Consider the following 25,081-nt stretch of genomic DNA (forward strand, 5'->3'; position numbering starts at 1 on the left):
ATCTAATGTATAGGATCCATCATGTCAGCTATCCTCTCTGGTACTATACTGTCTAATCTAATGTATAGGATCCATCATGTCAGCTATCCTCTCTGGTACTATACTGTCTAATCTAAGTATAGGATCCACCATGTCAGCTATCCTCTCCTCTCTGGTACTATACTGTCTAAACTAATGTATAGGATCCACCATGTCAGCTATCCTCTCCTCTCTGGTACTATACTGTCTAAACTAATGTATAGGATCCATCATGTCAGCTATCCTCTCCTCTCTGGTACTATACTGTCTAATCTAATGTATAGGATCCATCATGTCAGCTATCCTCTCCTCTTCTGGTACTATACTGTCTAATCTAATGTATAGGATCCATCATGTCAGCTATCCTCTCCTCTCTGGTACTATACTGTCTAATCTAATGTATAGGATCCATCATGTCAGCTATCCTCTCCTCTCTGGTACTATACTGTCTAATCTAATGTATAGGATCCATCATGTCAGCTATCCTCTCCTCTCTGGTACTATACTGTCTAATCTAATGTATAGGATCCATCATGTCAGCTATCCTCTCCTCTCTGGTACTATACTGTCTAATCTAATGTATAGGATCCACCATGTCAGCTATCCTCTCCTCTCTGGTCTATACTGTCTAAACTAATGTATAGGATCCATCATGTCAGCTATCCTCTCTGGTACTATACTGTCTAATCTAATGTATAGGATCCATCATGTCAGCTATCCTCTCCTCTCTGGTACTATACTGTCTAATCTAATGTATAGGATCCATCATGTCAGCTATCCTCTCTCTCTGGTACTATACTGTCTAATCTAATGTATAGGATCCATCATGTCAGCTATCCTCTCTGGTACTATACTGTCTAAACTAATGTATAGGATCCATCATGTCAGCTATCCTCTCTGGTACTATACTGTCTAATCTAATGTATAGGATCCATCATGTCAGCTATCCTCTCTGGTACTATACTGTCTAATCTAATGTATAGGATCCATCATGTCAGCTATCCTCTCCTCTCTGGTACTATACTGTCTAATCTAATGTATAGGATCCACCATGTCAGCTATCCTCTCCTCTCTGGTACTATACTGTCTAATCTAATGTATAGGATCCATCATGTCAGCTATCCTCTCCTCTCTGGTACTATACTGTCTAATCTAATGTATAGGATCCATCATGTCAGCTATCCTCTCTGGTACTATACTGTCTAATCTAATGTATAGGATCCATCATGTCAGCTATCCTCTCCTCTCTGGTACTATACTGTCTAATCTAATGTATAGGATCCATCATGTCAGCTATCCTCTCCTCTCTGGTACTATACTGTCTAATCTAATGTATAGGATCCATCATGTCAGCTATCCTCTCCTCTCTGGTACTATACTGTCTAATCTAATGTATAGGATCCATCATGTCAGCTATCCTCTCTGGTACTATACTGTCTAATCTAATGTATAGGATCCATCATGTCAGCTATCCTCTCCTCTCTGGTACTATACTGTCTAATCTAATGTATAGGATCCATCATGTCAGCTATCCTCTCCTCTCTGGTACTATACTGTCTAATCTAATGTATAGGATCCATCATGTCAGCTATCCTCTCTGGTACTATACTGTCTAATCTAATGTATAGGATCCATCATGTCAGCTATCCTCTCCTCTCTGGTACTATACTGTCTAATCTAATGTATAGGATCCATCATGTCAGCTATCCTCTCTGGTACTATACTGTCTAATCTAATGTATAGGATCCACCATGTCAGCTATCCTCTCCTCTCTGGTACTATACTGTCTAATCTAATGTATAGGATCCACCATGTCAGCTATCCTCTCCTCTCTGGTTACTATACTGTCTAAACTAATGTATAGGATCCATCATGTCAGCTATCCTCTCTGGTACTATACTGTCTAAACTAATGTATAGGATCCATCATGTCAGCTATCCTCTCCTCTCTGGTACTATACTGTCTAATCTAATGTATAGGATCCATCATGTCAGCTATCCTCTCCTCTCTGGTACTATACTGTCTAATCTAATGTATAGGATCCATCATGTCAGCTATCCTCTCCTCTCTGGTACTATACTGTCTAATCTAATGTATAGGATCCATCATGTCAGCTATCCTCTCCTCTCTGGTACTATACTGTCTAATCTAATGTATAGGATCCATCATGTCAGCTATCCTCTCCTCTCTGGTACTATACTGTCTAATCTAATGTATAGGATCCATCATGTCAGCTATCCTCTCTGGTACTATACTGTCTAATCTAATGTATAGGATCCATCATGTCAGCTATCCTCTCCTCTCTGGTACTATACTGTCTAATCTAATGTATAGGATCCATCATGTCAGCTATCCTCTCTGGTACTATACTGTCTAATCTAATGTATAGGATCCATCATGTCAGCTATCCTCTCTGGTACTATACTGTCTAATCTAATGTATAGGATCCATCATGTCAGCTATCCTCTCTGGTACTATACTGTCTAATCTAATGTATAGGATCCATCATGTCAGCTATCCTCTCTGGTACTATACTGTCTAATCTAATGTATAGGATCCATCATGTCAGCTATCCTCTCCTCTCTGGTACTATACTGTCTAATCTAATGTATAGGATCCACCATGTCAGCTATCCTCTCTGGTACTATACTGTCTAATCTAATGTATAGGATCCATCATGTCAGCTATCCTCTCCTCTCTGGTACTATACTGTCTAATCTAATGTATAGGATCCATCATGTCAGCTATCCTCTCTGGTACTATACTGTCTAATCTAATGTATAGGATCCATCATGTCAGCTATCCTCTCCTCTCTGGTACTATACTGTCTAATCTAATGTATAGGATCCATCATGTCAGCTATCCTCTCCTCTCTGGTACTATACTGTCTAATCTAATGTATAGGATCCATCATGTCAGCTATCCTCTCTGGTACTATACTGTCTAATCTAATGTATAGGATCCATCATGTCAGCTATCCTCTCCTCTCTGGTACTATACTGTCTAATCTAATGTATAGGATCCATCATGTCAGCTATCCTCTCCTCTCTGGTACTATACTGTCTAATCTAATGTATAGGATCCATCATGTCAGCTATCCTCTCTGGTACTATACTGTCTAATCTAATGTATAGGATCCACCATGTCAGCTATCCTCTCTGGTACTATACTGTCTAATCTAATGTATAGGATCCATCATGTCAGCTATCCTCTCCTCTCTGGTACTATACTGTCTAATCTAATGTATAGGATCCATCATGTCAGCTATCCTCTCCTCTCTGGTACTATACTGTCTAATCTAATGTATAGGATCCATCATGTCAGCTATCCTCTCCTCTCTGGTACTATACTGTCTAATCTAATGTATAGGATCCATCATGTCAGCTATCCTCTCTGGTACTATACTGTCTAATCTAATGTATAGGATCCATCATGTCAGCTATCCTCTCCTCTCTGGTACTATACTGTCTAATCTAATGTATAGGATCCATCATGTCAGCTATCCTCTCTGGTACTATACTGTCTAATCTAATGTATAGGATCCATCATGTCAGCTATCCTCTCTGGTACTATACTGTCTAATCTAATGTATAGGATCCATCATGTCAGCTATCCTCTCCTCTCTGGTACTATACTGTCTAATCTAATGTATAGGATCCATCATGTCAGCTATCCTCTCCTCTCTGGTACTATACTGTCTAATCTAATGTATAGGATCCATCATGTCAGCTATCCTCTCCTCTCTGGTACTATACTGTCTAATCTAATGTATAGGATCCATCATGTCAGCTATCCTCTCCTCTCTGGTACTATACTGTCTAATCTAATGTATAGGATCCATCATGTCAGCTATCCTCTCCTCTCTGGTACTATACTGTCTAATCTAATGTATAGGATCCATCATGTCAGCTATCCTCTCTGGTACTATACTGTCTAATCTAATGTATAGGATCCATCATGTCAGCTATCCTCTCCTCTCTGGTACTATACTGTCTAATCTAATGTATAGGATCCATCATGTCAGCTATCCTCTCTGGTACTATACTGTCTAATCTAATGTATAGGATCCATCATGTCAGCTATCCTCTCCTCTCTGGTACTATACTGTCTAATCTAATGTATAGGATCCACCATGTCAGCTATCCTCTCTGGTACTATACTGTCTAATCTAATGTATAGGATCCATCATGTCAGCTATCCTCTCCTCTCTGGTACTATACTGTCTAATCTAATGTATAGGATCCATCATGTCAGCTATCCTCTCCTCTCTGGTACTATACTGTCTAATCTAATGTATAGGATCCACCATGTCAGCTATCCTCTCCTCTCTGGTACTATACTGTCTAATCTAATGTATAGGATCCATCATGTCAGCTATCCTCTCTGGTACTATACTGTCTAATCTAACGACAAATTCCTGCCCAAATAACTCCCTCCCTCCCTCCTGTCAGATCCTGCCCAGTATATCCACGCCCAGCCAGCGGTGAGGAACATGGCAGTCGTGTGTTTGGGGACGTGTGCTCTGCACAGCAAAGACCTGGTCAACACACATCTGGTGCTGCTGCTGCAGGTACCACAATAATCACCCTCTGTCTCTGTAGATAGCCCAGCTAGATGAGGTCAGTATCACCCTCTGTCTCTGTAGATAGCCCAGCTAGATGAGGTCGCCCTCTGTCACTGTAGATAGCCCATCTAGATGAGGTCAGTATCACCCTCTGTCTCTGTAGATAGCCCAGCTAGATGAGGTCGCCCTCTGTCACTGTAGATAGCCCATCTAGATGAGGTCAGTATCACCCTGTCTCTGTAGATAGCCCCAGCTAGATGAGGTCACCCTCTGTTTCTGTAGATAGCCCAGCTAGATGAGGTCACCCTCTGTTTCTGTAGATAGCCCAGCTAGATGAGTTCGCCCTCTGTCTCTGTAGATAGCCCAGCTAGATAAGGTCAGTATCACCCTCTGTAGATAGCCCAGCTAGATGAGGTCAGTATCACCCTCTGTAGATAGCCCAGCTAGATGAGGTCAGTATCACCCTCTGTAGATAGCCCAGCTAGATGAGGTCAGTATCACCCTCTGTAGATAGCCCAGCTAGATGAGGTCAGTATCACCCTCTGTAGATAGCCCAGCTAGATGAGGTCAGTATCACCCTCTGTAGATAGCCCAGCTAGATGAGGTCAGTATCACCCTCTGTAGATAGCCCAGCTAGATGAGGTCAGTATCACCCTCTGTAGATAGCCCAGCTAGATGAGGTCAGTATCACCCTCTGTAGATAGCCCAGCTAGATGAGGTCAGTATCACCCTCTGTAGATAGACCAGCTAGATGAGGTCAGTATCACCCTCTGTAGATAGACCAGCTAGATGAGGTCAGTATCACCCTCTGTAGATAGACCAGCTAGATGAGGTCAGTATCACCCTCTGTAGATAGCCCAGCTAGATGAGGTCAGTATCACCCTCTGTAGATAGCCCAGCTAGATGAGGTCAGTATCACCCTCTGTAGATAGCCCAGCTAGATGAGGTCAGTATCACCCTCTGTAGATAGCCCAGCTAGATGAGGTCAGTATCACCCTCTGTAGATAGCCCAGCTAGATGAGGTCAGTATCACCCTCTCTAGATAGCCCAGCTAGATGAGGTCAGTATCACCCTCTGTAGATAGCCCAGCTAGATGAGGTCAGTATCGCCCTCTGTAGATAGCCCAGCTAGATGAGGTCAGTATCGCCCTCTGTAGATAGCCCAGCTAGACGAGGTCAGTATCGCCCTCTGTAGATAGCCCAGCTAGATGAGGTCAGTATCGCCCTCTGTAGATAGCCCAGCTAGATGAGGTCAGTATCGCCCTCTGTAGATAGCCCAGCTAGATGAGGTCATTATCGTTCTCTGTAGATAGCCCAGCTTGATGAGGTCAGTATCACCCTCTCTCTCTGTAGATAGCTCAGCTAGATGAGGTCAGTATCGGTGTCTGTAGATAGCCCAGCTAGATGAGGTCAGTATCGGTCTCGGTCTCTGTAGATTGCACAGCTAGATGAGGTCAGTATCGGTCTCGGTCTCTGTAGACAGCCCAGCTAGATGAGGTCAGTATCGGTGTCTGTAGATAGCCCAGCTAGATGAGGTCAGTATCACCCTCTGTCTCTGTAGATAGCCCAGCTAGATGAGGTTAGTAATCACCCTCTGTAGATAGCCCAGCTAGATGAGGTCCGTATCGCCCTCTGTCTCTGTAGATAGCCCAGCTAGATGAGGTCAGTATCGCCCTCTGTAGAGAGCCCAGCTAGATGAGGTATAGTCCCTCTCTGTCTCTCTGTAGATAGCCCAGCTAGATGAGGTCAGTATCATTCTCTGTAGATAGCCCAGCTAGATCAGGTCAGTATTGTTCTCGGTCTCTGTAGATAGCCCAGCTAGATCAGGTCAGTATCTGTGTCTGTAGATAGCCCAGCTAGATGAGGTCAGTATCACCCTCTCTCTGTAGATAGCCAAGCTAGATGAGGTCAGTATCGTTCTCTGTAGATATCCCAGCTAGATGAGGTCAGTATCATTCTGTCTCTGTAGATAGCCAAGCTAGATGAGGTCAGTATCGTTCTGTCTCTGTAGATAGCCTAGCTAGATGAGGTCAGTATCATTCTCTGTAGATATCCCAGCTAGATGAGGTCAGTATTGTTCTGTCTCTGTAGATAGCCTAGCTAGATGAGGTCAGTATCATTCTCTGTAGATAGCCAAGCTAGATGAGGTCAGTATCGTTCTCTGTAGATAGCCCAGCTAGATGAGGTCAGTATCGTTCTGTCTCTGTAGATAGCCAAGCTAGATGAGGTCAGTATCATTCTCTGTAGATATCCCAGCTAGATGAGGTCAGTATCGTTTTGTCTCTGTAGATAGCCAAGCTAGATGAGGTCAGTATTGTTCTCGGTCTCTGTAGATAGCCCAGCTAGATCAGGTCAGTATCTGTGTCTGTAGATAGCCCAGCTAGATGAGGTCAGTATCACCCTCTGTCTCTGTAGATAGCCAAGCTAGATGAGGTCAGTATCGTTCTCTGTAGATATCCCAGCTAGATGAGGTCAGTATCGTTCTGTCTCTGTAGATGAGGTATTGACCCTCTCTGTCTCTCTGTAGATAGCCTAGCTAGATGAGGTCAGTATCATTCTCTGTAGACAGCCCAGCTAGATGAGGTCAGTATCGGTGTCTGTAGATAGCCCAGCTAGATGAGGTCAGTATCACCCTCTGTAGATAGCCCAGCTAGATGAGGTCCGTATCGCCCTCTGTCTCTGTAGATAGCCCAGCTAGATGAGGTCAGTATCGGTCTTTCTCTGTAGATAGCCCAGCTAGATGAGGTCAATATCGTTCTCTGTCTCTGTAGATAGCCCAGCTAGATGAGGTATTGACCCTCTCTGTAGATAGCCCAGCTAGATGAGGTATTGACCCTCTCTGTAGATAGCCCAGCTAGATGAGGTATTGACCCTCTCTGTAGATAGCCCAGCTAGATGAGGTATTGACCCTCTCTGTAGATAGCCCAGCTAGATGAGGTATTGACCCTCTCTGTAGATAGCCCAGCTAGATGAGGTATTGACCCTCTCTGTAGATAGCCCAGCTAGATGAGGTATTGACCCTCTCTGTAGATAGCCCAGCTAGATGAGGTATTGACCCTCTCTGTAGATAGCCCAGCTAGATGAGGTATTGACCCTCTCTGTAGATAGCCCAGCTAGATGAGGTATTGACCCTCTCTGTAGATAGCCCAGCTAGATGAGGTATTGACCCTCTCTGTAGATAGCCCAGCTAGATGAGGTATTGACCCTCTCTGTAGATAGCCCAGCTAGATGAGGTATTGACCCTCTCTGTAGATCGCCCAGCTAGATGAGGTATTGACCCTCCCTGTCTCTCTGTAGATCGCCCAGCTAGATGAGGCTAAGATCCGTATCAGCGCTCTGAGGTCAGTCATCGACCTGCTGCTGCTCTACGGCTTCACACTGCTGTCTGAACGCCCCAGCGTCGCCCCCCAGACCTCCCATTCGCCAGCCAACCAGGAAGACCAGGAGAAGGGGGAGGAGCCAGAGGAGGGGAGCAGCACCGCTCAGTCCATCCTGATGATGCTGTCCGACTTCCTGGACAGCGAGGTGTGTGTCAGGAAGTGTGTGTGTATTTGTGATTCGGTGTGTTTGTGATTGGGTGTGTGTGTATTTGTGATTCGGTGTGTGTTTGTGATTCGGTGTGTGTGTATTTGTGATTCAGTGTGTGTGTGTTTGTGATTCGGTGTGTGTGTGTTTGTGATTCAGTGTGTGTGTATTTGTGATTCGGTGTGTGTGTGTATTTGTGATTCGGTGTGTGTGTGTGTTTGTGATTCGGTGTGTGTGTGTGTTTGTGATTCGGTGTATGTGTGTATTTGTGATTCGGTGTGTGTGTGTGTTTGATTGGGTGTGTGTGTGTTTGTGATTGGGTGTGGGTGTGTGTGTGTGTGTTTGTGATTGGGTGTGTGTGTGTGTTTGTGATTGGGTGTGTGTGTGTGTTTATGATTCGGTGTGTGTGTGTGTGTTTATGATTCGGTGTGTGTGTGTGTGTGTGTGTTTATGATTCGGTGTGTGTGTGTGTTTATGATTCGGTGTGTGTGTGTGTTTATGATTCGGTGTGTGTGCAGGTATCTGAGCTGCGTACCGAGACAGCGGAGGGTCTGGCCAAACTGATGTATTCCGGCCGGATCTCCAGTGCCAAGCTCCTCTCCCGATTGGTGTTGCTATGGTACAACCCCGTCACCGAGGACGACACCAGACTACGCCACTGCCTCGGAGTGTTCTTCCAGCTGTACGCCCGGGAGAGCAGGTACGACACACCCTACTCTGACCCCTAGATACTCTGGGGATATACTCTGACCCCTAGATACTCTGGGGATATACTCTGACCCCTAGATACTCTGGGGATATTATCTGACCCCTAGATACTCTGGGGATATACTCTGACCCCTAGATACTCTGGGGATATACTCTGACCCCTAGATACTCTGGGGATATACTCTGACCCCTAGATACTCTGGGGATATACTCTGACCCCTAGATACTCTGGGGATATACTCTGACCCCTAGATACTCTGGGGATATTATCTGACCCCTAGATACTCTGACCCCTAGATACTCTGGGGATATACTCTGACCCCTAGATACTCTGGGGATATACTCTGACCCCTAGATACTCTGGGGATATACTCTGACCCCTAGATACTCTGGGGATATACTCTGACCCCTAGATACTCTGGGGATATATTTTGACCCCTAGATACTCTGGGGATATTATCTGACCCCTAGATACTCTGACCCCTAGATACTCTGGGGATATACTCTGACCCCTAGATACTCTCACCCCTAGATACACTGACCCCTAGATACTCTGGGGATATACTCTGACCCCTATATACTCTGACCCCTAGATACACTGACCCCTAGATACACTGGGGATATACACTGACCCCTAGATACTCTGACCCCTAGATACACTGGGGATATACTCTGACCCCTAGATACTCTGACCCCTAGATACACTGACCCCTAGATACTCTGACCCCTAGATACTCTGACCCCTAGATACTCTGACCCCTAGATACTCTGGGGATATACTCTGACCCCTAGATACTCTGACCCCTAGATACACTGACCCCTAGATACACTGGGGATATACACTGACCCCTAGATACTCTGACCCCTAGATACACTGGGGATATACTCTGACCCCTAGATACTCTGACCCCTAGATACTCTGACCCCTAGATACACTGACCCCTAGATACTCTGACCCCTAGATACTCTGACCCCTAGATACTCTGACCCCTAGATACTCTGGGGATATACTCTGACCCCTAGATACTCTGACCCCTAGATACACTGACCCCTAGATACACTGGGGATATACACTGACCCCTAGATACTCTGACCCCTAGATACACTGGGGATATACACTGACCCCTAGATACTCTGACCCCTAGATACACTGACCCCTAGATACACTGACCCCTAGATACTCTGACCCCTAGATACTCTGACCCCTAGATACTCTGACCCCTAGATACTCTGACCCCTAGATACTCTGGGGATATACTCTGACCCCTAGATACTCTGACCCCTAGATACACTGACCCCTAGATACACTGGGGATATACACTGACCCCTAGATACTCTGACCCCTAGATACACTGGGGATATACACTGACCCCTAGATACTCTGACCCCTAGATACTCTGACCCCTAGATAATCTGTATATACAGCACCAGTCAAACGTTTGGACAACTACTCATTCCAGGGTTTAATTATTTTTTTTAAACTATTTTCTACATTGTAGAATAATAGTGACGACATCAAAACTATGAAATAACACATGTGGAGTCATGTAGTAACCAAAAAAGTGTTAAACAAATCAAAATATATTTTAGATTCTTCAAAGTAGCCACCCTTTGCCTTGATGAGAGCTTTGCACCCGCTTGGCATTCTCTCAACCAGCTTCACCTGGAATGCTTTTCCAACAGTCTTGAAGGAGTTCCCACATATGCTGAGCACTTGTTGGCTGTTTTTCCTTCACTCTGCGGTTCAACTCATCCCAAAACATCTCAATTGGGTTGAGATTGGGTGATTGTGGAGGCCAGGTCACCTGATGCAGCACTCCATCACTCTCCTTGGTCAAATGGCCCTTACACAGCCTGGAGGTGTGTTGGGTCATTGTCCTGTTGAAAAACAGAGGATAGTCCCATTAAGCGCAAACCAGAAGTCTGCCTTGAATTCTAAATATATAATTGACAGTGTCACAGGCAAAGCATCATCACATCTCCTCCATGCTTCGCGGTGGGAACCACACATGCTGAGGTCATCCGTTCACCTACTCTGTGTCTCACAAACATCGCAGATTTGGACTCATCAGACCAAAGGACAGACAAGAATGTGCAAAGCTGTCAAGGCAAAGAGTGGCTACGTTGAAGAATCTCAAATATAAAATATATTTGATTAGTTTGACACCGTTTTGGTTACTACATGATTCCATATTTACCTGTTTACTGACTGTGTGTTCAGGGCCCACCAGGAGTGTGTTCAGGGCCCACCAGCAGTGTGTTTACTGACTGTGTGTGTTCAGGGCCCACCAGGAGTGTGTTTACTGACTGTGTGTTCAGGGCCCACCAGGAGTGTGTTTACTGACTGTGTGTGTTCAGGGCCCACCAGCAGTGTGTTTACTGACTGTGTGTGTGTTCAGGGCCCACCAGGAGTGTGTTTACTGACTGTGTGTGTTCAGGGCCCACCAGGAGTGTGTTTACTGACTGTGTGTGTTCAGGGCCCACCAGGAGTGTGTTTACTGACTGTGTGTGTTCAGGGCCCACCAGCAGTGTGTTTACTGACTGTGTGTGTGTTCAGGGCCCACCAGGAGTGTGTTTACTGACTGTGTGTGTGTTCAGGGCCCACCAGGAGTGTGTTTACTGACTGTGTGTGTTCAGGGCCCACCAGGAGTGTGTTTACTGACTGTGTGTGTTCAGGGCCCACCAGGAGTGTGTTTACTGACTGTGTGTGTTCAGGGCCCACCAGGAGTGTGTTTACTGACTGTGTGTGTTCAGGGCCCACCAGGAGTGTGTTTACTGACTGTGTGTGTTCAGGGCCCACCAGGAGTGTGTTTACTGACTGTGTGTGTTCAGGGCCCACCAGGAGTGTGTTTACTGACTGTGTGTGTTCAGGGCCCACCAGCAGTGTGTTTACTGACTGTGTGTGTTCAGGGCCCACCAGCAGTGTGTTTACTGACTGTGTGTGTTCAGGGCCCACCAGGAGTGTGTTTACTGACTGTGTGTGTTCAGGGCCCACCAGGAGTGTGTTTACTGACTGTGTGTGTTCAGGGCCCACCAGGAGTGTTTACACTGACTGTGTGTGTTCAGGGCCCACCAGGAGTGTTTACACTGACTGTGTGTGTTCAGGGCCCACCAGGAGTGTGTTTACTGACTGTGTGTGTTCAGGGCCCACCAGGAGTGTGTTCAGGGCCCACCAGGAGCGTGTTTACTGACTGTGTGTGTTCAGGGCCCACCAGCAGTGTGTTTACTGACTGTGTGTGTTCAGGGCCCACCAGCAGTGTGTTTACTGACTGTGTGTGTGTTCAGGGACCACCAGGAGTGTGTTTAATGACTGTGTGTGTGTTCAGGGCCCACCAGCAGTGTGTTTACTGAGTGTGTGTGTTCAGGGCCCACCAGCAGTGTGTTTACTGACTGTGTGTGTGTTCAGGGCCCACCAGCAGTGTGTTTACTGACTGTGTGTGTGTTCAGGGCCCACCAGCAGTGTGTTTACTGACTGTGTGTGTTCAGGGCCCACCAGGAGTGTGTTTACTGACTGTGTGTGTTCAGGGCCCACCAGGAGTGTGTTTACTGACTGTGTGTGTTCAGGGCCCACCAGCAGTGTGTTTACTGACTGTGTGTGTGTTCAGGGCCCACCAGGAGTGTGTTTACTGACTGTGTGTGTTCAGGGCCCACCAGGAGTGTGTTTACTGACTGTGTGTGTTCAGGGCCCACCAGGAGTGTGTTTACTGACTGTGTGTGTTCAGGGCCCACCAGCAGTGTGTTTACTGACTGTGTGTGTGTTCAGGGCCCACCAGGAGTGTGTTTACTGACTCTGTGTGTGTTCAGGGCCCACCAGGAGTGTGTTTACTGACTGTGTGTGTGTTCAGGGCCCACCAGGAGTGTGTTTACTGACTGTGTGTGTTCAGGGCCCACCAGGAGTGTGTTTACTGACTGTGTGTGTTCAGGGCCCACCAGGAGTGTGTTTACTGACTGTGTGTGTTCAGGGCCCACCAGGAGTGTGTTTACTGACTGTGTGTGTTCAGGGCCCACCAGGAGTGTGTTTACTGACTGTGTGTGTTCAGGGCCCACCAGGAGTGTGTTTACTGACTGTGTGTGTTCAGGGCCCACCAGGAGTGTGTTTACTGACTGTGTGTGTTCAGGGCCCACCAGGAGTGTGTTTACTGACTGTGTGTGTTCAGGGCCCACCAGCAGTGTGTTTACTGACTGTGTGTGTTCAGGGCCCACCAGGAGTGTGTTTACTGACTGTGTGTGTTCAGGGCCCACCAGGAGTGTGTTTACTGACTGTGTGTTCAGGGCCCACCAGGAGTGTGTTTACTGACTGTGTGTGTTCAGGGCCCACCAGGAGTGTGTTTACTGACTGTGTTCAGGGCCCACCAGGAGTGTTTTCAGGGCCCACCAGGAGTGTGTTCAGGGCCCACCAGGAGCGTGTTTACTGACTGTGTGTGTTCAGGGCCCACCAGCAGTGTGTTTACTGACTGTGTGTGTTCAGGGCCCACCAGCAGTGTGTTTACTGACTGTGTGTGTGTTCAGGGCCCACCAGGAGTGTGTTTACTGACTGTGTGTGTGTTCAGGGCCCACCAGGAGTGTGTTTACTGACTGTGTGTGTTCAGGGCCCACCAGGAGTGTGTTTACTGACTGTGTGTTCAGGGCCCACCAGGAGTGTGTTTACTGACTGTGTGTGTTCAGGGCCCACCAGCAGTGTGTTTACTGACTGTGTGTGTGTTCAGGGCCCACCAGCAGTGTGTTTACTGACTGTGTGTGTTCAGGGCCCACCAGCAGTGTGTTTACTGACTGTGTGTGTGTTCAGGGCCCACCAGCAGTGTGTTTACTGACTGTGTGTGTGTTCAGGGCCCACCAGCAGTGTGTTTACTGACTGTGTGTGTGTTCAGGGCCCACCAGCAGTGTGTTTACTGACTGTGTGTGTTCAGGGCCCACCAGGAGTGTGTTTACTGACTGTGTGTGTGTTCAGGGCCCACCAGGAGTGTGTTTACTGACTGTGTGTGTGTTCAGGGCCCACCAGGAGTGTGTTTACTGACTGTGTGTGTGTTCAGGGCCCACCAGGAGTGTGTTTACTGACTGTGTGTGTGTTCAGGGCCCACCAGGAGTGTGTTTACTGACTGTGTGTGTTCAGGGCCCACCAGCAGTGTGTTTACTGACTGTGTGTGTGTTCAGGGCCCACCAGCAGTGTGTTTACTGACTGTGTGTGTGTTCAGGGCCCACCAGGAGTGTGTTTACTGACTGTGTGTGTGTTCAGGGCCCACCAGGAGTGTGTTTACTGACTGTGTGTGTTCAGGGCCCACCAGGAGTGTGTTTACTGACTGTGTGTTCAGGGCCCACCAGGAGTGTGTTTACTGACTGTGTGTGTTCAGGGCCCACCAGCAGTGTGTTTACTGACTGTGTGTGTTCAGGGCCCACCAGCAGTGTGTTTACTGACTGTGTGTGTGTTCAGGGCCCACCAGCAGTGTGTTAACTGACTGTGTGTGTGTTCAGGGCCCACCAGGAGTGTTTACTGACTGTGTGTGTTCAGGGCCCACCAGGAGTGTGTTTACTGACTGTGTGTGTGTGTGTGTTCAGGGCCCACCAGGAGTGTGTTTACTGACTGTGTGTGTGTTCAGAGCCCACCAGGAGTGTGTTTACTGACTGTGTGTGTGTTCAGGGCCCACCAGCAGTGTGTTTACTGACTGTGTGTGTGTTCAGGGCCCACCAGCAGTGTGTTTACTGACTGTGTGTGTTCAGGGCCCACCAACAGTGTGTTTACTGACTGTGTGTGTGTTCAGGGCCCACCAGGAGTGTGTTTACTGACTGTGTGTGTGTGTGTTCAGGGCCCACCAGCAGTGTGATTACTGACTGTGTGTGTGTGTGTTCAGGTCCCACCAGCAGTGTGTTTACTGACTGTGTGTGTGTTCAGGTCCCACCAGCAGTGTGTTTACTGACTGTGTGTGTTCAGGGCCCACCAGCAGTGTGTTTACTGACTGTGTGTTCAGGGCCCACCAGGAGTGTGTGGAGGAGTGCTTCCTGCCCACCCTCCAGACCCTGCTGAATGCTCCGGCTACGTCTCCATTGGCCGAGGTGGACGTCACCAACGTAGCAGAGCTGCTGGTGGAGCTGACACGGCCCAGCTCTCTCATAAAGCCTGGAGACACACAGGTAATATTTCATATAACCTGATAACATTTCTACAACAGTGATGGGGGGGGGGGTCCATAGATATACAGACCTCTAACACACAGGTAATATTTAATATAACATCTATATAATAGTGATGGGGGGGGGGGGGGGGGTCCATAGATATACAGACCTCTAACACACAGGTAATATTTAATATAACCTCTATATAATAGTGATGGGGGGGGGTCCATAGATATACAGACCTCTAACACACAGGTAATATTTAATATAACATCTATATAATAGTGATGGGAGGGGGGGGGGGTCCATAGATATACAGACCTCTAACACAGGTAATATTTAATATAACATCTATATTATAGTGGTGGGGGTGGGGGGGGTCCATAGATATACAGACCTCTAACACAGGTAATATTTAATATAACATCTATATTATAGTGATGGGGGGGGGTCCATAGATATACAGACCTCTAACACACAGGTAATATTTAATATAACATCTATATAATAGTGATGGGGGGGGTCCATAGATATACAGACCTCTAACACACAGGTAATATTTAATATAACATCTATATAATAGTGATGGGGGGGGGGTCCATAGATATACAGACCTCTAACACACAGGTAATATTTAATATAACCTCTATATAATAGTGGTGGGGGTGGGGGGGGTCCATAGATATACAGACCTCTAACACACAGGTAATATTTAATATAACCTCTATATAATAGTGGTGGGGGTGGGGGGGGTCCATAGATATACAGACCTCTAACACACAGGTAATATTTAATATAACATCTATATAATAGTGATGGGGGGGGGTCCATAGATATACAGACCTCTAACACACAGGTAATATTTAATATAACCTCTATATAATAGTGACGTGGGGGGGGGGGGGGGGGGGGTCCATAGATATACAGACCTCTAACACAGGTAATATTTAATATAACCTCTATATTATAGTGATGGGAGGGGGGGGGTCCATAGATATACAGACCTCTAACACACAGGTAATATTTAATATAACCTCTATATTATAGTGATGGGGGGGGGTCCATAGATATACAGACCTCTAACACACAGGTAATATTTAATATAACATCTATATAATAGTGATGGGGGGGGGTCCATAGATATACAGACCTCTAACACACAGGTAATATTTAATATAACCTCTATATTATAGTGATGGGGGGGGTCCATAGATATACAGACCTCTAACACACAGGTAATATTTAATATAACCTCTATATAATAGTGATGGGGGGGTCCATAGATATACAGACCTCTAACACACAGGTAATATTTAATATAACCTCTATATAATAGTGATGGGGGGGGGTCCATAGATATACAGACCTCTAACACACAGGTAATATTTAATATAACCTCTATATAATAGTGATGGGAGGGGGGGGGGGGTCCATAGATATACAGACCTCTAACACACAGGTAATATTTAATATAACCTCTATATAATAGTGATGGGGGGGGGTCCATAGATATACAGACCTCTAACACACAGGTAATATTTAATATAACCTCTATATAATAGTGATGGGGGGGTAGATATACAGACCTCTAACACACAGGTAATATTTAATATAACCTCTATATAATAGTGATGGAGGGGGGTCCATAGATATACAGACCTCTAACACACAGGTAATATTTAATATAACATCTATATAATAGTGACGTGGGGGGGGGGGGGGGGTCCATAGATATACAGACCTCTAACACACAGGTAATATTTAATATAACATCTATATAATAGTGATGGAGGGGGGGGGGGGGTCCATAGATATACAGACCTCTAACACACAGGTAATATTTAATATAACATCTATATAATAGTGATGGAGGGGGGTCCATAGATATACAGACCTCTAACACACAGGTAATATTTAATATAACATCTATATAATAGTGATAGTGACCTCTAACACATAGAATCACAATACACATAGAATCACAATACATGTAGAATCATGAGAATCACAATACACATAGAATCACAATACACATAGAATCACAATACACATAGAATCACAATACATGTAGAATCATGAGAATCACAATACACATAGAATCACAATACATGTAGAATCACAATACATGTAGAATCATGAGAATCACAATACACATAGAATCACAATACACATAGAATCACAATACACATAGAATCACAATACACATAGAATCACAATACACATAGAATCACAATACACAGAATCACAATACACATAGAATCACAATACACGTAGAATCATTAGAATCACAATACACATAGAATCACAATACATGTAGAATCACAATACATGTAGAATCATGAGAATCACAATACACATAGAATCACAATACATGTAGAATCACAATACATGTAGAATCACAATACATGTAGAATCACAATACACATAGAATCACAATACACATAGAATCACAATACACGTAGAATCATTAGAATCACAATACACATAGAATCACAATACATGTAGAATCACAATACATGTAGAATCATGAGAATCACAATACACATAGAATCACAATACACATAGAATCACAATACATGTAGAATCATGAGAATCACAATACATGTAGAATCACAATACACATAGAATCACAATACACGTAGAATCACAATACACGTAGAATCACAATACACGTAGAATCACAATACATGTAGAATCACAATACACATAGAATCACAATACACATAGAATCACAATACATGTAGAATCACAATACACGTAGAATCACAATACACGTAGAATCACAATACATGTAGAATCACAATACATGTAGAATCATTAGAATCACAATACATGTAGAATCACAATACACATAGAATCACAATACACATAGAATCACAATACATGTAGAATCATTAGAATCACAATACATGTAGAATCACAATACACATAGAATCACAATATACATAGAATCACAATACATGTAGAATCACAATACATGTAGAATCACAATACATGTAGAATCACAATACACGTAGAATCACAATATACATAGAATCACAATATACATAGAATCACAATACACATAGAATCACAATATACGTTGAATCACAATACATGTAGAATCACAATACATGTAGAATCACAATACATGTAGAATCACAATACACATAGAATCACAATACACATAGAATCACAATACATGTAGAATCACAATACATGTAGAATCACAATACATGTAGAATCATTAGAATCACAATACATGTAGAATCACAATACACATAGAATCACAATATACATAGAATCACAATACATGTAGAATCACAATACACATAGAATCACAATATACATAGAATCACAATACATGTAGAATCACAATACATGTAGAATCAATATACACATAGAATCACAATATACATAGAATCACAATACATGTAGAATCACAATACATGTAGAATCACAATACATGTAGAATCACAATACATGTAGAATCACAATACATGTAGAATCATGTAGAATCACAATACACGTAGAATCACAATACACGTAGAATCACAATACACGTAGAATCACAATACATGTAGAATCACAATACATGTAGAATCACAATACACGTAGAATCACAATACATGTAGAATCACAATACATGTAGAATCACAATACATGTAGAATCATGTAGAATCACAATACACGTAGAATCACAATACACATAGAATCATGAGAATCACAATACATGTAGAATCATGAGAATCACAATACACGTAGAATCACAATACACATAGAATCACAATACACGTAGAATCACAATACACGTAGAATCACAATACACGTAGAATCACAATACATGTAGAATCATGAGAATCACAATACATGTAGAATCACAATACACGTAGAATCACAATACACGTAGAATCACAATACACGTAGAATCACAATACATGTAGAATCATGAGAATCACAATACATGTAGAATCACATAGAATCACAATACATGTAGAATCATGTAGAATCACAATACATGTAGAATCACAATACACATAGAATCACAATACACGTAGAATCACAATACATGTAGAATCACAATACACGTAGAATCACAATACACGTAGAATCACAATACATGTAGAATCACAATACATGTAGAATCACAATACACGTAGAATCACAATACACATAGAATCACAATACATGTAGAATCATGTAGAATCACAATACATGTAGAATCACAATACACATAGAATCACAATACACGTAGAATCACAATACATGTAGAATCACAATACACATAGAATCACAATACATGTAGAATCATTAGAATCACAATACACATAGAATCACAATACATGTAGAATCACAATACATGTAGAATCACAATACACATAGAATCACAATACATGTAGAATCATTAGAATCACAATACACATAGAATCACAATACATGTAGAATCACAATACATGTAGAATCACAATACATGTAGAATCACGTAGAATCACAATACACATAGAATCACAATACATGTAGAATCACAATACATGTAGAATCACAATACATGTAGAATCATGTAGAATCACAATACACATAGAATCACAATACATGTAGAATCATGTAGAATCACAATACACATAGAATCACAATACATGTAGAATCACAATACACGTAGAATCACAATACATGTAGAATCACAATACACGTAGAATCACAATACATGTAGAATCACAATACACATAGAATCACAATACATGTAGAATCACAATACATGTAGAATCACAATACACGTAGAATCACAATACACGTAGAATCACAATACATGTAGAATCATGAGAATCACAATATATGAATTACTGGTCTCATCCCTTTGTCTGAAGTGTGTTCTCTGGAGGCTAAACGTGTGTGTGTGTGCGCGCTCAGGAGGTGTGTGTCCATGACTACCTGGCAGTGCGTGTGTGTGGTGAGATGCTGAAGGACCCGTCAGCTCCCGAAGTCCGTCTCTACGCCAAAGTACTGAACAGTCTGGAGCTCAGTGCTGACGGCAACACGACTAGAGACCTGGTGACCCTGTTACAACAGGTTACACAGGTACAGTACTGACAACAACACCTGGTGACCCTGTTACAACACAACACCTGGTGACCCTGTTACAACACCTGGTGACCCTGTTACACCACACACATTTCCTGATGACACCAAACTAACTCATGTCTGTGTAGGAGGTGAAGGATCGTATCGCTCTGCGTGCTGTGGAGAAGCTGATTGGACAACTGCAGGACTCCAACAACCAACCAGATCTCAGCACTACGACATTACAGCCTGTAGATGTCAACACTGAGGGTAAAGAGAGAGGAGACTACTACTGAGGGTAGAGAGAGGAGACTACTACTGAGGGTAGAGAGAGGAGACTACTACTGAGGGTAGAGAGAGGAGACTACTACTGAGGGTAGAGAGAGAGGAGACTACTACTGAGGGTAGAGAGAGAGGAGACTACTACTGAGGGTAGAGAGAGAGGAGACTACTACTGAGGGTAGAGAGAGAGAGGAGACTACTACTGATGGTAGAGAGAGAGAGGAGACTACTACTGAGGGTAGAGAGAGAGGAGACTACTACTGAGGGTAGAGAGAGAGGAGACTACTACTGAGGGTAGAGAGAGAGGAGACTACTACTGAGGGTAGAGAGAGAGAGGAGACTACTACTGAGGGTAAAGGGAGAGGAGACTACCACTGAGGGTAGAGAGAGAGGAGACTACTACTGAGGGTAAAGAGAGAGGAGACTACTACTGATGGTAGAGAGAGAGAGGAGACTACTACTGAGGGTAGAGAGAGAGGAGACTACTACTGAGGGTAGAGAGAGAGGAGACTACTACTGAGGGTAGAGAGAGAGGAGACTACCACTGAGGGTAGAGAGAGAGAGAGAGAGAGAGAGAGAGAGAGGAGACTACTACTGAGGTAGAGAGAGAGAGAAGACTACTACTGAGGGTAGAGAGAGAGGAGACTACTACTGAGGGTAGAGAGAGAGGAGACTACTACTGAGGGTAGAGAGAGAGGAGACTACTACTGAGGTAGAGAGAGAAGAGACTACCACTGAGGGTAGAGAGAGAGAGGAGACTACTACTGAGGGTAGAGAGAGAGCGGAGACTACTACTGAGGGTAAAGAGAGAGGAGACTACTACTGAGGGTAGAGAGAGAGAGAGAGGAGACTACTACTGAGGTAGAGAGAGAGAGGAGACTACTACTGAGGTAGAGAGAGAGAGGAGACTACTACTGAGGGTAGAGAGAGAGGAGGCTACTGAGGGTATAGAGAGGAGACTACTACTGAGGGTAGAGAGAGAGCGGAGACTACTACTGAGGGTAGAGAGAGAGTACTACTGAGGGTAGAGAGAGAGCGGAGACTACTACTGAGGATAGAGAGAGAGGAGACTACTACTGAGGGTAGAGAGAGAGGAGACTACTACTGAGGGTAAAGAGAGAGGAGACTACTACTGAGGGTAGAGAGAGAGAGAGAGAGAGAGGAGACTACTACTGAGGTAGAGAGAGAGAGGAGACTACTACTGAGGGTAGAGAGAGAGGAGACTACCACTGAGGGTAGAGAGAGAGAGGAGGCTACTACTGAGGGTAGAGAGATGAGACTACTACTGAGGGTAGAGAGATGAGACTACTACTGAGGGTAGAGAGAGAGGAGACTACTACTGAGGGTAGAGAGAGAGGAGGCTACTGAGGGTATAGAGAGAGGAGGCTACTGAGGGTATAGAGAGGAGACTACTACTGAGGGTAGAGAGAGAGGAGGCTACTGAGGGTATAGAGAGGAGACTACTACTGAGGGTAGAGAGAGAGCGGAGACTACTGAGGGTAGAGAGAGAGCGGAGACTACTACTGAGGGTAGAGAGAGAGCGGAGACTACTACTGAGGGTAGAGAGAGAGCGGAGACTACTACTGAGGGTAGAGAGAGCGGAGACTACTACTGAGGGTAGAGAGAGAGCGGAGACTACTACTGAGGGTAGAGAGAGAGGAGACTACTACTGAGGGTAGAGAGTGAGCGGAGACTACTACTGAGGGTAGAGAGAGAGGAGGCTACTACTGAGGGTAGAGAGAGAGAGAGAGAGAGAGAGAGAGAGGAGACTACTACTGAGGGTAGAGAGAGAGAGGAGACTACTACTGAGGGTAGAGAGAGAGAGAGGAGACTACTACTGAGGGTAGAGAGAGAGAGAGGAGACTACTACTGAGGGTAGAGAGAGAGAGAGGAGACTACTACTGAGGGTAGAGAGAGAGAGAGGAGACTACTACTGAGGGTAGAGAGAGAGAGGAGACTACTACTGAGGGTAGAGAGAGAGGAGACAACTACTTAGGGTAGAGAGGAGACTACTACTGAGGGTAGAGAGAGAGAGGAGACTAATACTGAGGGTAGAGAGAGAGAGAGAGAGGAGACTACTACTGAGGGTAGAGAGAAAGAGAGAGGAGACTACTACTGAGGGTAGAGAGAGAGGAGACTACTACTGAGGGTAGTGGGTCATGTTACTGTTAGACTGAATCAGATGACATGGAGAGAGAGAGGTGTAACTCCTAAGTCTTCATCTCTACAGAGGCTGCCAACCAGGACCTGGACCAGTCTGCCAAGAGGCCCAGGAGAGGTATTACCCCATCTTACACACCTCCTGCTAACCTCTGACACGGTTGAGCACCACTAACAGTTGATCGTGTGTGTGTGTGTGTGTGTGTGTGTAGGTCAGAGGAAACCCTCCACAGCCAAAGGAGCCAAGAAGTCCAGCAGATCGGCAGAGTCCTCCGAGGAGAGGTGAGAGGAGGGGAGAAGTGTGCTTAATCGTCACTGAATGTTTAAATGGATTCGTTCTGTATATCACCTTTAATTTCTCCCACCTCTCCGTCTCCCTCCTCCTCCTCTCCGTCTCCTCCTCTCCGTCTCCCCCTCCTCTTCGTCTCCCTCCTCCTCTCTGTCCGTCTCCCTCCTCCTCCTCTCCACCTGCCTCCCTCCTCCTCTCCATCTGTCTCCTTCCCCCTCCTCCTCTCCATCTGTCTCCCTGCCCCTCCCCCTCATCCTCTCCTCCTCTCCATCTGTCTCCCTCCTCCTCCACTCCATCTGTCTCCCTCCCCCTCCTCCTCTCCATCTGTCTCCCTCCTCCTCTCCATCTGTCTCCCTCCCCTCCTCCTCTCCCTCCTCTCCATCTGTCTCCTCCCCCTCCTCCTCTCCCTCCTCTCCATCTGTCTCCCTCCCCCTCCTCCTCTCCATCTGTCTCCCTCCTCCACTCCATCTGTCTCCCTCCCCCTCCTCCTCTCCATCTGTCTCCCTCCTCCTCTCCATCTGTCTCCCTCCCCCTCCTCCTCTCCCTCCTCTCCATCTGTCTCCCTCCCCCTCCTCTCCATCTGTCTCCCTCCCCTTCCTCCTCTCCCTCCTCTCCATCTCTCTCCCTCCTCCTCTCCATCTGTCTCCCTCCTCCTCTCCATCTGTCTCCCTCCCCCTGTCTCCCTCCTTTCAATCTGTCTCCCTGCCCCTCCTCCTCTCCATCGGTCTCCCTCCCCCTCCTCCTCTCCATCGGTCTCTCTCCTCCTCTCCATCGGTCTCTCTCCTCCTCTCCATCGGTCTCCCTCCCCCTCCTCCTCTCCATCTGTCTCCCTGCCCCTCCCCCTCATCCTCTCCATCTGCCTCTCCCTCCTCTCCATCTGTCTCCCTCCCCCTCTTCCTCTCCTCTCCCTCCATAGTGATGGGGAGAATGTTCAGACTCGGTGCCGGTACCCCCGTCCATCCCGCCGGGCCAAGACGGCAGCTTTGGACAAAACCAGACTGGACCTCAGTGCCCTCATCAACCAGGAGGCCAACACCTCGTAGAGTCCCAGGTCAGATAGGGTAGAGAGGTCAGAGGTCAGGTTGCGTGTTAGCTGCCTAGTGTAATCAGTAATGTATCAGAGTAGTGGACATGTAGATCAACAGGTTTAGAGACAGAAGGAATTCCTATCATCAACCTGAATGAAAAATGTGATTTTATTGGATTAAATAAACTATTAAACTTCCTCCTTCCTGTTGTGTCTCTGCTGTAATTCTCCCTTTGTCATTGAGCTCTGTATCCCTCCAGGAAGTCCCATTGAGCTCTGTATCCCTCCAGGAAGTCCCATTGAGCTCTGTATCCCTCCAGGAAGTCCCATTGAGCTCTGTATCCCTCCAGGAAGTCCCATTGAGCTCTGTATCCCTCCAGGAAGTCCCATTGAGCTCTGTATCCCTCCAGGAAGTCCCATTGAGCTCTGTATCCCTCCAGGAAGTCCCATTGAGCTCTGTATCCCTCTGTTATTGAGGTCTGTATCCCTCCAGGAAGTCCCATTGATCTCTGTATCCCTCTGTTATTGAGGTCTGTATCCCTCCAGAAAGTCCCATTGAGCTCTGTATCCCTCTGTTATTGAGGTCTGTATCCCTCCAGGAAGTCCCATTGATCTCTGTATCCCTCTGTTATTGAGGTCTGTATCCCTCCAGAAAGTCCCATTGAGCTCTGTATCCCTCTGTTATTGAGGTCTGTATCCCTCCAGGAAGTCCCATTGATCTCTGTATCCCTCTGTTATTGAGGTCTGTATCCCTCCAGAAAGTCCCATTGAGCTCTGTATCCCTCTGTTATTGAGGTCTGTATCCCTCCAGGAAGTCCCATTGATCTCTGTATCCCTCTGTTATTGAGGTCTGTATCCCTCCAGGAAGTCCCATTGAGCTCTGTATTCCTCCAGGAAGTCCCATTGAGGTCTGTATCCCTCTGTTATTGAGGTCTGTATCCCTCCAGGAAGTCCCATTGAGGTCTGTATCCCTCCAGGAAGTCCCATTGATCTCTGTATCCCTCCAGGAAGTCCCATTGAGGTCAGGAGTACTCTGTATCCCTCCAGGAAGTCCCATTGAGGACTGTATCCCTCCAGGAAGTCCCATTGAGGTCTGTATTCCTCCAGGTAGTCCCATTGAGGTCTGTATCCCTCCAGGAAGTCCCATTGAGGACTGTATCCCTCCAGGAAGTCCCATTAAGCTCTGTATCCCTCCAGGAAGTCCCATTGAGCTCTGTATCCCTCTGTTATTGAGGTCTGTATCCCTCCAGGAAGTCCCATTGAGTTCTGGAGTACTCTGTATCCCTCCAGGAAGTCCCATTGAGCTCTGTATCCCTCCAGGAAGTCCCATTGAGGTCTGTATTCCTCCAGGAAGTCCCATTGAG

General features: G+C 45.6%; 1 protein-coding gene across 1 annotated transcript in view; it reads left to right on the forward strand.

Annotated features, from left to right (window-relative positions):
• The window catches only part of LOC109876996 (condensin complex subunit 3-like), a 55,091-nt gene extending 31,175 nt beyond the window's left edge, over positions 1-23,916 (forward strand). The window contains 10 exon segments of the mRNA XM_031821308.1: positions 4,470-4,485; positions 4,488-4,588; positions 7,879-8,106; positions 8,625-8,806; positions 14,778-14,940; positions 19,810-19,977; positions 20,109-20,229; positions 22,472-22,519; positions 22,614-22,683; positions 23,607-23,916. Coding sequence (XP_031677168.1) covers positions 4,470-4,485; positions 4,488-4,588; positions 7,879-8,106; positions 8,625-8,806; positions 14,778-14,940; positions 19,810-19,977; positions 20,109-20,229; positions 22,472-22,519; positions 22,614-22,683; positions 23,607-23,733 — 1,224 coding nt within the window. The 3' untranslated portion in view covers positions 23,734-23,916.
• Positions 23,917-25,081: the final 1,165 nt, after the last annotated feature.

The sequence above is a fragment of the Oncorhynchus kisutch genome, unplaced genomic scaffold (assembly GCF_002021735.2).
Source record: "Oncorhynchus kisutch isolate 150728-3 unplaced genomic scaffold, Okis_V2 scaffold3960, whole genome shotgun sequence".
NCBI classification, from domain to species: Eukaryota; Metazoa; Chordata; class Actinopteri; order Salmoniformes; family Salmonidae; genus Oncorhynchus; species Oncorhynchus kisutch.